At 47.7% G+C, this 12,366-nt stretch overlaps 1 protein-coding gene across 2 annotated transcripts in view; it reads right to left on the bottom strand.

Moving 5' to 3' along the window:
* stard9 (StAR-related lipid transfer (START) domain containing 9) overlaps positions 1-12,366 on the bottom strand; it is a 391,160-nt gene that overhangs the window by 177,157 nt on the left and 201,637 nt on the right. For both annotated transcript variants that reach the window (XM_038782026.1, XM_038782033.1), the window contains exons 8-9: positions 12,244-12,313; positions 6,747-6,819 (exon numbers count right to left, since the gene is read on the bottom strand). In XM_038782026.1, coding sequence (XP_038637954.1) covers positions 6,747-6,819; positions 12,244-12,313 — 143 coding nt within the window. The remainder of the gene's footprint in view (positions 1-6,746; positions 6,820-12,243; positions 12,314-12,366) is intronic.

Below are 12,366 nucleotides of genomic sequence, written 5' to 3'. Positions count from 1 at the left end.
AGTGGAAGACACAAATAACATGCCAGCGACTGATAGAAATGAGGCTATGACAGGTGAGGACCTTGATAGGATTGTTATCACTAAGGAGGGAGTGATGGGCAAGCTAATGGGGCTAAAGGTAGACAAGTCTCCTGGCCCTGATGGAATGCATCCCAGAGTGCTAAAAGAGATGGCTAGGGAAATTGCAGATGCACTAGTGATAATTTACCGAAATTCACTAGACTCTGGGGTGGTCCCGGTGGATTGGAAATTAGCAAACGTGACGCCACTGTTTAAAAAAGGAGGTAGGCAGAAAGCAGGAAATTATAGGCCAGTGAGCTTAACATAGAACATAGAACAGTACAGCACAGAACAGGCCCTTCGGCCCTCAATGTTGTGCCGAGCCATGATCACCCTACTCAAACCCACATATCCACCCTATACCCGTAACCCAACAACCCCCCCCTTAACCTTACTTTTATTAGGACACTACAGGCAATTTAGCATGGCCAATCCACCTAACCCGCACATCTTTGGACTGTGGGAGGAAACCGGAGCACCCGGAGGAAACCCACGCACACAGGGGGAGGACGTGCAGACTCCACACAGACAGTGACCCAGCCGGGAATCGAACCTGGGACCCTGGAGCTGTGAAGCATTTATGCTAACCACCATGCTACCCTGCTGCCCTAAATTGCAGCTTCGGTAACTAAACTAAATTAACTTCGGTAATAGGGAAGATGCTGGAATCTATCATCAAGGAAGAAATAGCGAGGCATCTGGATAGAAATTGTCCCATTGGGCAGACGCAGCATGGGTTCGTTAAAGGCAGGTCATGCCTAACTAATTTAGTGGAATTTTTTGAGGACATTACCAGTGCAGTAGATAACGGGGAGCCGATGGATGTGGTATATCTGGATTTCCAGAAAGCCTTTGACAAGGTGCCACACAAAAGGTTGCTGCATAAGATAAAGATGCATGGCATTAAGGGTAAAGTAGTAGCATGGATAGAGGATTGGTTAATTAATAGAAAGCAAAGAGTTGGGATAAATGGGTGTTTCTCTGGTTGGCAATCAGTAGCTAGTGGTGTCCCTCAGGGATCCGTGTTGGGCCCACAATTGTTCACAATTTACATAGATGATTTGGAGTTGGGGACCAAGGGCAATGTGTCCAAGTTTGCAGATGACACTAAGATGAGTGGTAAAGCGAAAAGTGCAGAGGATACTGGAAGTCTGCAGAGGGATTTGGATAGGTTAAGTGAATGGGCTCGGGTCTGGCAGATGGAATACAATGTTGACAAATGTGAGGTTATCCATTTTGGTAGGAATAACAGCAAACGGGATTATTATTTAAACAATAAAATATTAAAGCATGCCGCTGTTCAGAGAGACTTGGGTGTGCTAGTGCATGAGTCACAGAAGGTTGGTTTACAAGTGCAACAGGTGATTAAGAAGGCAAATGGAATTTTGTCCTTCATTGCTAGAGGGATGGAGTTTAAGACTAGGGAGGTTATGTTGCAATTGTATAAGGTGTTAGTGCGGCCACACCTGGAGTATTGTGTTCAGTTTTGGTCTCCTTACTTGAGAAAGGACGTACTGGCGCTGGAGGGTGTGCAGAGGAGATTCACTAGGTTAATCCCAGAGCTGAAGGGATTGGATTATGAGGAGAGGTTGAGTAGACTGGGACTGTACTCGTTGGAATTTAGAAGGATGAAGGGGGATCTTATAGAAACATTTAAAATTATGAAGGGAATAGATAGGATAGATGCGGGCAGGTTGTTTCCACTGGCGGGTGACAGCAGAACTAGGGGACATAGCCTCAAAATAAGGGGAAGTAGATTTAGGACTGAGTTTAGGAGGAACTTCTTCACCCAAAGGGTTGTGAATCTATGGAATTCCTTGCCCAGTGAAGCAGTTGAGGCTCCTTCATTACATGTTTTTAAGGTAAAGATAGATAGTTTTTTGAAGAATAAAGGGATTAAAGGGTTATGGTGTTCGGGCCGGAAAGTGGAGCTGAGTCCACAAAAGATCAGCCATGATCTAATTGAATGGCGGAGCAGGCTCGAGGGGCCAGATGGCCTACTCCTGCTCCTAGTTCTTATGTTCTTATGTTCCTTTGCTCCTTATACTTCGGTACTCTTACCTAAAACAAAAACTGAGACTTGAACGTTGCAATGTACCTTCTGGGGAAAAAAAAGAGTTTGGGGTTTTTATGAACTTTTGTCAAGATGTGTTTCCTGTGGGCAGCACAGTGGCGCAGTGGTTAGTACTGCTGCCTCACATCACCGAGGTCCCAGGCTCGATCCCTGGTGGTGGATTGGCTGCGCTAAATTGACGCTTAATTGAAAAACAAAGATGTGTTTCCCGATTTTGTTCCAGAATTGGCCAAGCTTTAATTTTAAGGCTTTGCCAGACTCCCCACCATAGGGAATTAATTCTCCGCTGAACCTTTTATCATTTCAAACACATACACCTTGACTAAAGACCTGGGTGAATTATATTGCAAGTCTGTTTGATCAATTGTAACACATCAGACCATTTATTCCACTTGAGTTTCAGCAGACTATTCAAACATTTCATCCCAAACCAGAGCAGAACGTTCAATCATCATCTCATGTGCGTGGGTGAACAAGTTAGGATGCTGCACCAAGGGAAGGAAAAAAGGCAAACTAATCCTTTGTAACGCCTGGTCCCAGGGGTAACAGAGGTGGCAAAAGCAGGTAGAAGGCACAGTGAAGGAAGATGTCGAGAACAAGTAAAAAAAAGGCCGTGAAAAAAGCAGCTGAAAGTCCATTGGGGAGTGGAAAGGTCACTGCGGGGACGGCAAGAAAAGTGGAGGCTGGGGCACCAGGGGAGGCTGCATTGCCCACGGCTGAAGAAATGATTACGGTGATGGCCGCGGAACTCGAAAGGCAGTTCACAAAACACATGGCGGCCATGAGGAAGGAGATGGGGGCGGTATTGAAAGTGCTGGTGGAGAAGGCCATTGCCCCGGTGAGGGCGGCGGTATTGAACGCAGTGGCGGAGGTACGGGAGCAAGGAAAGGCGCTGAAGGAAGTGGAAGCGACATAGTTGCAGCACAGCGATCAATGTACCTCGATGGGGTAGGAGATGTGGAAGGTGATAGAGATCAACGAGGGTCTGCGAGCCAAAATGGACGACTTGGAAAACAGATCCAGGCGACAGAATCTGAGGATTGTGGGCCTTCCCGAAGGAGTGGAAGGCCCGAGGCCGACTGAGTATTTTGCCACGATGTTGGTGAAGCTATTGGGGGAGTGGGAGGATCCCTTGAGATATGAACTGGATCGGGCTCATCGGTCGTGGAGGCCTGTACCAAAGGAGAGTGAGCCGCCAAGAGTAGTGACTCTGTGTTTTCATAGGTACAGTGTGAAGGAGAAGGTCCTGTGCTGGGCAAAGCAGAAGCTGGTGGTGCAGTGGGCTGGAGGTAGTATACGCATTTATCAGGACTTTACGGTGGAGCTGGCGAGGAGGCGGGCTACCTTCAGCCGGGTGAAGAAGGCGCTGTACATCAGTAAGGTGCGGTGCAGCATAGTATACCCAGCTAAATTGAAGGTGACCTACAAATCCAAGGGATTTTATTTCGGGATGGCGGAAGCAGCTGAGTGGTTTGCGAAGGCAGAAGGACTGTGGCTGAATTGAGAAGTGGTCATGTACCGATGTAGCTGTATTTTTTCACTGTGGCGGGTGTATGTGCTAAATGAGCCAACGTTGTATATATTTGGATAAGGGAAGAGAGGGGACTTTCATTTGCAATGATGGTTGTTTGGCGCTAGGGTGTATATGCGGGGTTTGTGTGCTAAAGTGGATTTCTTGGTTTTCCTGGGGCCGGGCAAGTGGGAAAGAGACCCGGGCATGTGGTGATATACATCACTGTAAATACACAAGGGGTTAATGTAAATACATGTAGACTAGATAGACACGAGAGGGAGCATCAGAGACATGACACACGGACATTCAACCAATAGGCCAGTAAGATAGGACACGGCCAATGGGCATTCAAGACACACACAGAGGTGACACTACCACAGGAAGGCATTACACAACCCATATACAAGGACACAGCACATGATCCTTCTCTTTCCAGTGAAGACACTTAGTGAGTACACAGGGTTGATGAAACACATCACACCCACCACGTGGATTGTAGCAGACTGGTTAGATAGTCTGAGTAGCTATAGCAGGATTAACAGAAGAGTCGAATCCAAGTAGGAGAATCGTTAACAGTTTAATACATGTGTTGAACCTATCTCCAAGTCTGAACCTTCCTTTGTCAGAGTGCACATCAAGGAAGCAGCTTATGCTAAGTCAAGAGCACAACAAAACAGGGCAGGGGCCTCCACGCTGGCCGGTTTAAGCTGGCCAGTGAACGGGAGTGAGGTGGGGGGAGGGGGGGGGAAGGGGCTGCGGCCATCGGAGCCTGGCAGAATAGGTGCCGATGATTCTAGCCGGGGTGGAAAGATGGGGGGGGGGGATTTTTGTAAGAGGAAGTGGAGGGGAGGAGCCGGGAGGGGATGCTTGCAATGCATGGGTGTCATCTACGGTTCTCTTTCGAGAATCAGATGGCATTGAATGTTAGGCGGGGAGGAGGGGGGGGGGGGGGGGGGGGGGGGCTATAGGTAATGGTGACCAGGGGAGATTCCTAATTCCTTTCTCTTTTATTTCTCCTTTATTTGTCCCACCGTGGGAGGGTTTGTTCTATTTGATGTTTATATTGTCAGGTGGGTCGTTGCTTGGGGCAGTGGGAGGATGGGATCGTTGTTGTTGATAAGGAAATTGACTTTGTATTTGTTACCATTTACTGCTTGTGGGTGGGGTGTAAATTCTGGAGGAAATGTGAAAATGGAGAATAAAAATATATTTTTTAAAACTAACACTGGCCCCTGCCTATTGGGGAACCACATCTAATCCCAATTATATGAGGGTGTCACATGTTCCTTGGACATCCTCGGCATAGTGGAATTGAGGCCTCCATTAAAAATCCCCCCTTATTCCTCGCAAAAGCATTCCCGTGCACAGTGAGAACCGTTCTGTACTTTTAAACACATCTGCAATAGTGTGTACAGCTCTGAGCACCGAGCACAAGGAAGGATGGACTGGTCTTGGAGGGGGTACAGCATAGATTCACTAAAATGATACCAGGGCTTAAAAGGTTAAGTGAGGACAAGTTGTGTAGGCTTGCATTTCCTGGAGTACAGAAGATTAAGGAGCAATCTAACGGAGGTATTTAAGATGCTGAAAAGAGTTTATTGGGTTGATAAAACAAAACAATTGCCCTAATTGGGGATAGGAGCCAGACCAAAGGGGCATAACCCAAGATTAATTCCTACAGTGCAGAAGGAGTCCAATCAGCCCATCGAGTATGCACCGACCCTCTAAATGAGCACACTAGCTAGGTCCACTTCTCCACCCTATCCTCACCTGATCTACAAATCTTTGGACACAAAGGTGCAATATATCTTGGTCAATCCACCTAACCTGCACGTTATCATAGAATTTACAGTGCAGAAGGAGGCCATTTGGCCCATCGAGTCTGCACCGGCTCTTGGAAAGAGCACCCTACCCAAGGTCAACACCTGCACTCTTATCCCCATAACCCAGTAACCCCACCCAACACTAAGGGCAATTTTGTACACTAAGGGCAATTTATCATGGCCAATCCACCTAACCTGCACATCTTTGGACTGTGGGAGGAAACCAGAGCACCCGGAGGAAACCCATGCACACACGGAGAGGATGTGCAGACTCCGCACAGACAGTGACCCAAGCCGAAATCGAACCTGGAACCCTGGAGCTGTGAAGCAATTGTGCTATCCACGATGCTACCGTGCTGCCCACTGTGTACATCTTTGTACTGTGGGAGGAAACCTGAGCACCCGGAGGAAACCCACGCAGACATGGGGAGAACCTGCAAACTCCAGTCACCCAAGGTCGGAATTGAACCCGGGGGTCCCTGGAGCTGTGAGGCAGCAATGCTAACCTCTGTGCCACCAGGTTATTCAGGGGCAATATCAGGACACCATCCCATAAAGAGTACAGGAATCTGGAATTCATTCTACCCAACAGACTGCTGAGATTCTATCAACTGAAAATTTCAAAGCTGAAACCGATGCTTTCTTGAGAGACAAATGTAATAAGGGATATAGAGCAAGAGTGGGTCAATAGAGCTAAGGTGCAGATTAGCCATAATTTAATTGAATCGTGAAATCAGCGTGAGGGGCGGAGTAGCCAACTCCTGTTCCCATATTCTAGGCACACGGCTGTCAGATACAAACACGGCAACAGTGTAACTATAGTTTTCAGTCACAAATTTTGGTCTTGAATGATGATTTGACAATGAATAAATAGTTTATTATACAGAAACAGTTTTTCTTTTGGACATTGTTTCTATTGTACGAGCAACAGTTCATTGGCTGAAGGGGGCACTGTAGAGACTTGATGACAAAAAAGTAGTTGAAAAGATGTGGTGCAAGTTAATCTTTAATCAATAAAAATAACAAAGTTTAAAATATAATATGGATTCAAAAATGGGAGCAGCTAGTTAAACATTGAAATAACATTAACCGAATAGAATCGGAATTAACGGCAGATTATTACGAATATACACAGCACTTACTAAGATGCATAATAATCACACTCTATAACCGGCAGAATTTGAAAAAAAGGAATTAACAATCATTGTTGAAAGGGTGTGTACTGCTGAGAAAACAAATCGAAGAAGAGGAGACTAAAACACAATATTTTGCAAACCTGAGTGTAATGGATAGTAAAAATGGCATGGGAGCGGCTACTGGCATCATGAATGTGGGTAGCAGCAGTGATTCTAAAACGACAAATGGTTAAAAAGGAATATTAAAATGCAAGCCATTCAGCCCATCATACTTGTGCCAGCTATTTGAAAGAACTATCCAATTAGTCATAGCCCGCCAAATTTTGCCTTTTTAAGTATATATTCCATTTTCTTCTGAAAGGTACCATTGAAGTTAAAAAGTAGGCCTTCAAATCGCTGGATTATTATTCCCAGCACTAACTGCTAGCAAATTAGAAATCGGAATCATTGAATCCCTACAGTGCATAAGGGGGCCATTCGGCCCATCGAGTCTGCACCGATTCTCCGAAAGAACACTAACTAGATCCACTCCTACACCCCATTCCCGTAACCACGAGCATTGATCATGGCCAATCCACCTAACCTGCACATCATTGGACTGTCGGAGGAAACTGGAACACCTGGAGGAAACCCATGCAGACACGGGGAGAACCTGCAAACTCCACATAGACAATCACCCAAAGTTAGAATCAAACCTGGGTTCCTGGCACTGTGAGGCAGCAGATCTAACCACTGTGTCACTATGCCACCATGATAGCAAGGCCCAATGTGTGCTTGAAGCATGGTGCAGGAGGGAAGGCTTTAGGTCCTTGGGTAGTGTGACCAGTTCTGAGGCAGGGTTGGCCATCCTTACATCTTGGGTAACCTGCCCTGTATTCATTGGTTAGAAAAATTCAAACAAGTCATTGATGTAGTGTAAACCACTGGCCCCTAGAAATAAAGTATATTAAAAAGTGTTTGGAGTCAGGGACAGTCCTCGTCAGAGAGCCATTTTCTTCAGGTGGAAGATGGACTAGAGAAGATGGGGAGAGACTGGGAAAGGGAGTCCCAACACTTCAGCTGGGAAGCAGAACACTGCTCTTACAAGTTACTGGAATAAACATTCTGTGCAAACTATCCATCGTCCCTGTTAGCTCGTCAAACGTTAGCTCACTTCTCTCTCCGCAGATGCTGTTAGACCTGCTGAGACTTTCCAGCATTTTCTGTTTCCGTTTCAGATTCCAGCAGCCGCAGTAATTTGCTTATATACTTTTCCTGGTTTTTTTTACCTAATGCATCTAACCTGTTACCTCTTAATGAACTATCCTAAAATCACTTACTATGACCCTCAAACCTTAAATTTTACAAACTGGTGTCAGAAGTGGGATTTGCAGTGGTGGAGGTATCATTGAAATTTGAGCAGCTTAGGGCAGTAGTTAAAAGCACTGGAGTTAGAGAAAGATAACCTTAAACAAGTGCTTCTAGTAGTCACTTCTCTGGAGTTAAAGTGAGAGATCGACTGACACGCACCATGACCAGCTCGCACAGAGAGTTAGAGACTGATCTTCAAAGCGTTCATGGTCAAGGGCTATGATGGGGCCTGTTGCAACCTTGCTGAAGGGGGCAGGTAGCATCTCCAGAGGCAGCCTCACTGCACAAAGGAGTGGCCACATGACCAAATGAGAGGTAATGTGTGCAATCTGGTGTAAGACCTCACCCCGTCCCAATACTTCATTTGTTTAAAAAAAAGCTTTCACTCCTCCCCTCATTGAACCCAACAGCTGTGCCCCAACATGCAATAGGCTTTTTGAGTTTGTCGATTTCCCCATTGAAAATTCAGTTTTTGCCCTCCCTAACCCATTAGCAAGCTCCTGAAGGAACTTAACAGGCCATCTAGTCTGCACTGACCCTTCGAAAGAGCACCCCACCGAGGCCCAATCTCCCGCCCTAACCCTGTAACCCCACCCAACCTTTGGACACATGGGGACAATTTTGCATGGCTAATCCACCAAACCTGCACATCTTTGGACTGTGGAAGGAAACCGGAGCAACCGGGGGCAAGCTATGTAGACAAGGGGAGAACGTGCAAACTCCGCACTGACAGTCACCCGAGGTCGGAATCGAACCCGGGTCCCTGGCACTATAAGGCAGCAGTGCTAACCATTGACCCACTGGTGTAAGACCTCCCTCCGTCCCACTGTGCCACCCTGGGGAGGTGAGTGGTTCTGCGTTATCCCCACCCACCATGCTCTCCCCATTGCCTTTGGGACATGTCCGATTTTCATCAGGATCCAGAAATGCTTTCTGGGAATACAATCTGTAAAACATGACCTAATCCACTCCCACCCTCACCGATAACTGAAAATCTGGCTCTTGGCATCTCATACTGGGCAGTTTTATTGTTGGATAATCGCAATGTCAGATCCATAATGCATTAGCGTAAGAACATGGATATCTCTGGCATGAGTGGCATATTTGCAGGGTCATGTCTGACAGTGACTAAAATAAATTTCTGTTTTGATTTGTGGAGAGTTTTGCCAATACTCTGGGGTGGTATTCCTCAATTTCATTAATTATTTCATGAAAACCAGCATTCATTTGCCTGGACACGTGATGACAATTGCACACTTGTTTTCTCTGATCATGGGCGAAATTCTCCGACCCCCAGCAGGGTCGGAGAATCGTCTAGGGCCGCCGAAAATCCCACCCCCGCCGTGGCAGAGATTCTCTGCCACCCGGGTAGTGGCGATGGCGGGAATCACGCCACTCCGATCGGAGAGGCCCCTGCAGTGATTCTCCGGCCCAGACGGGCCAAAGTCCCGCCGCTGGGAGGCCTCTCCCGCCGCCGAGGTTTGAACCACCTCTGGAACGGCGGGATCAGCGGCGCGAGCGGGCCCCGGGGGGGAGGGGGGGGGAAATCGAACCCCGGGGGGTGCCCCCACGGTGGCCTGGCCCGCGATCGGGGCCCCCCGCTCAGACTCCGGGCCAGTGCCCTGGGTGCACTATTTCTCCTCCGCGGCCGCCATGGCCTTCGCCATGGTGGAAGCGGAAGAGAACCCCACATCGCGCATGCGCCGGCAGTGACGTCAGCGGCCAGTTGCCGCTGACGTCACTGCCGGCGCATGCGCCGACCGGTGAAAGGCTTTCGGCCAGCCCCGTTGACGGGGGCGCCAGTTTTTTGCGCCAGTCTTCTGGTGCAAACCGCTCCGGCGCGGGGCTGGCCCCCAAAGGTGGGGAGAATTCCCCACCTTTGGGGAGGCCCGACCCCGGAGTGGTTGGCGCTACTCCCCTACGCCGGCACCCTCCGTCACGCCGGGTAGGGGAGAATGCTGCCCCATGTTCAGGGTTGGATTTTGTCAGTCCCACTAAATGGCCACTGGAGGCTGGGACAGAATGTGGGCTCCACTAGACCAATGGGATATTCCAGACAACAACAAAAAAAACTTGACATAACAATGACACTGGCACTGATATCCTAGCAGTCCCATGCCAATGAGAAAGAACCTTAATAAACCAAAATACCGCAAATGCTGGAAATCTGAAAATTAGAAATATTGGAAAGAAACAGTGAAGGTTTCAAGTTGGTGATCTTCCATGAGAACTAGAAAAGATTAGAGATATAACAGATTTTAAGCAAATAGAGGCAGGGAAAGGCAGGAGGATGGGGGAAAACTGAATGTGTAAAAGGCAGGCAAGATTGAATGACAAAAAGAATGACAGGTATTGGGGTTGACCATGGAATGCACCAGGTGACACAGAGGAAACAGTCCCTTAGGATTACTGAAAGAGGAAGGGAAAAGTGGAAGGTGTGTTTGATAGGGGCATCATGCTGGTGGAAATGGTAAAGGATGATCCATCGAACATGGAGACTAATGGGATGGAAGCTGAAGGCAAGTGGAACCCAATCATGGTTCTGGGAGACAGACATGTCAAGGAAGGCAACAGAGGAGTTGGAGATGCACCATGTGAAGGTGATGGAAGGGCGCAAATTGAAAGAAAGTTGATGATATTTTTCAGTTTGGGACCAAAGCAGAAAACAGCACCAGTACTGGAAAAAGATGCAAGGAAAAGGACCAGAGTAGGAGTGAAACAGAGAATGTTCTACATATCCCACGAAAAGACAGGCATATCATATATCTTCACATTTATTTGAAGAATTTATTGAAGAATGGGTGGCATGGTGGTTAGCACTGCTGCCTCAGCGCCAGGGATCAGAGTTCGATTCCAGCCTTGGGTGACTGTGTGGAGTTTGCACTTTCTCCCTGTGTCTGTATGGTTGTCCTCCCACAGTCCAAAGGTGGGCAGGTTCGGTGGGGTTACAGGGATGGGGCGGGGAGTGGGCCCAGGTTGGCTGCTCTTTCAGAGGGTCAGTGCAGACTCGATGGGCTGAATGGCCTGCTTTTCCACTATAGGGATTCTATGAAGTGAGTGGAGTGAAGATGGTCCATGTGAGAACAAGTTCAGAGAGAGAACATTGTGTTTGTTGGGAGGCAGCTTCAGTTCTTCCACACTGGATACAAAAAGATATACCCTGTCTCCTCAGCGGCATCAGGGGGTGAAAGAGCACTTTATCATCAATGTCATTGTTGTCTGACACATACTTACAACATAAGTTTCAATTTAAGATAATTTAAGTTTTGAATTTGTTTAAGTGCAGACTCTGATGCTGGGGTCATTCTTCTGAAAGCACAGTAGATTGAGAAAATGAATTAAGGTGATAAAAATCACAAAGGGGCATCATAGATTTAATTTAGAGTACCCAATTATTTTTTTCCAATGAAATGGGCAATTTAGCATGGCCAATCTACATAACCTGCACATCTTTGGGTTGTGGGGGCCGGGTGGGAGAATTGCCGGGGCGCCACACAAGTCCCGCCACCCGCACGCGATTCTCCCCCCCCCAAACCAGCACGGGGAGAATCACAGCTGGCCGCTCGGAGAATCGGCGATTCTCCGGCCTGAATGGGCTGAGCCCCAACAAGACAGGTTCCTGCCGGCGCCGTCCACACCTGGTCGCTGCCGGCGGGAACTGCACGGGAACGCTGGGGGGGGGGGGGGGGGGGGGGGGGGGGACCTGTACCGCTTTCTACGCGGCGCCAAGGGGGCGGGAGAATAGGGGGCTGGGAGCAGGCTACGACGACGTAGTGAAACACTCCGGTTTTCACTCCGGCGTCGGGACTTTGTCTCCATTTCGGAGAATCGTGCCCGAAATTTGTTTTCTCTGTGCAATTGGTTGTGAAGATCTGGAATCCACTGCCTGAAGGTGAAAGCATTACGGGTAACTTTCTGAATGGAATTGGATGAATTACTTGAATGGGAAGCATTTGGAGAGTGACAGGACTAATCAAAGAGCCAGTACAAGGATGGTGATCAGAACAGTCCCCTCCTGTACTCTCTAATTCTGTAACCAGGTCGGCGCAACATTGAGGGCCGAAGGGCCCGTACTGCGCTGTAGTGTTCTATGTTCTATGTTCTATGTAACCAGATATTGCTGTAAAATGGCTTGTTTAGTACAAATGTCACCAGAGACAAATCATGCTGGTTTCTTCAGTTCATTAAATACTAAACAGAACGCAGCAGCAGGACTACAACCTGATGATTTATAGCAAATGTTCAACACACATTAAGCCGGAGGAAAATCCACATGATGATCAATACCTGTTTGAAATCCCTTCCTCCAAAAGCTCTACAAGTTGCTCATAGTCCGAAACCAAGTGCTGAGATAATCCTGTGAAAATAAACAAGCATACCACATAGAATCAATGAGAATAGTAAAGCAGT

The sequence above is a fragment of the Scyliorhinus canicula genome, chromosome 2 (genome assembly GCF_902713615.1).
Source record: "Scyliorhinus canicula chromosome 2, sScyCan1.1, whole genome shotgun sequence".
In the NCBI taxonomy this organism is placed as follows: Eukaryota; Metazoa; Chordata; class Chondrichthyes; order Carcharhiniformes; family Scyliorhinidae; genus Scyliorhinus; species Scyliorhinus canicula.
The sequence above is the reverse complement of the archived record's forward strand: the minus strand, read 5'-3'. Positions and strand labels throughout refer to the sequence as shown.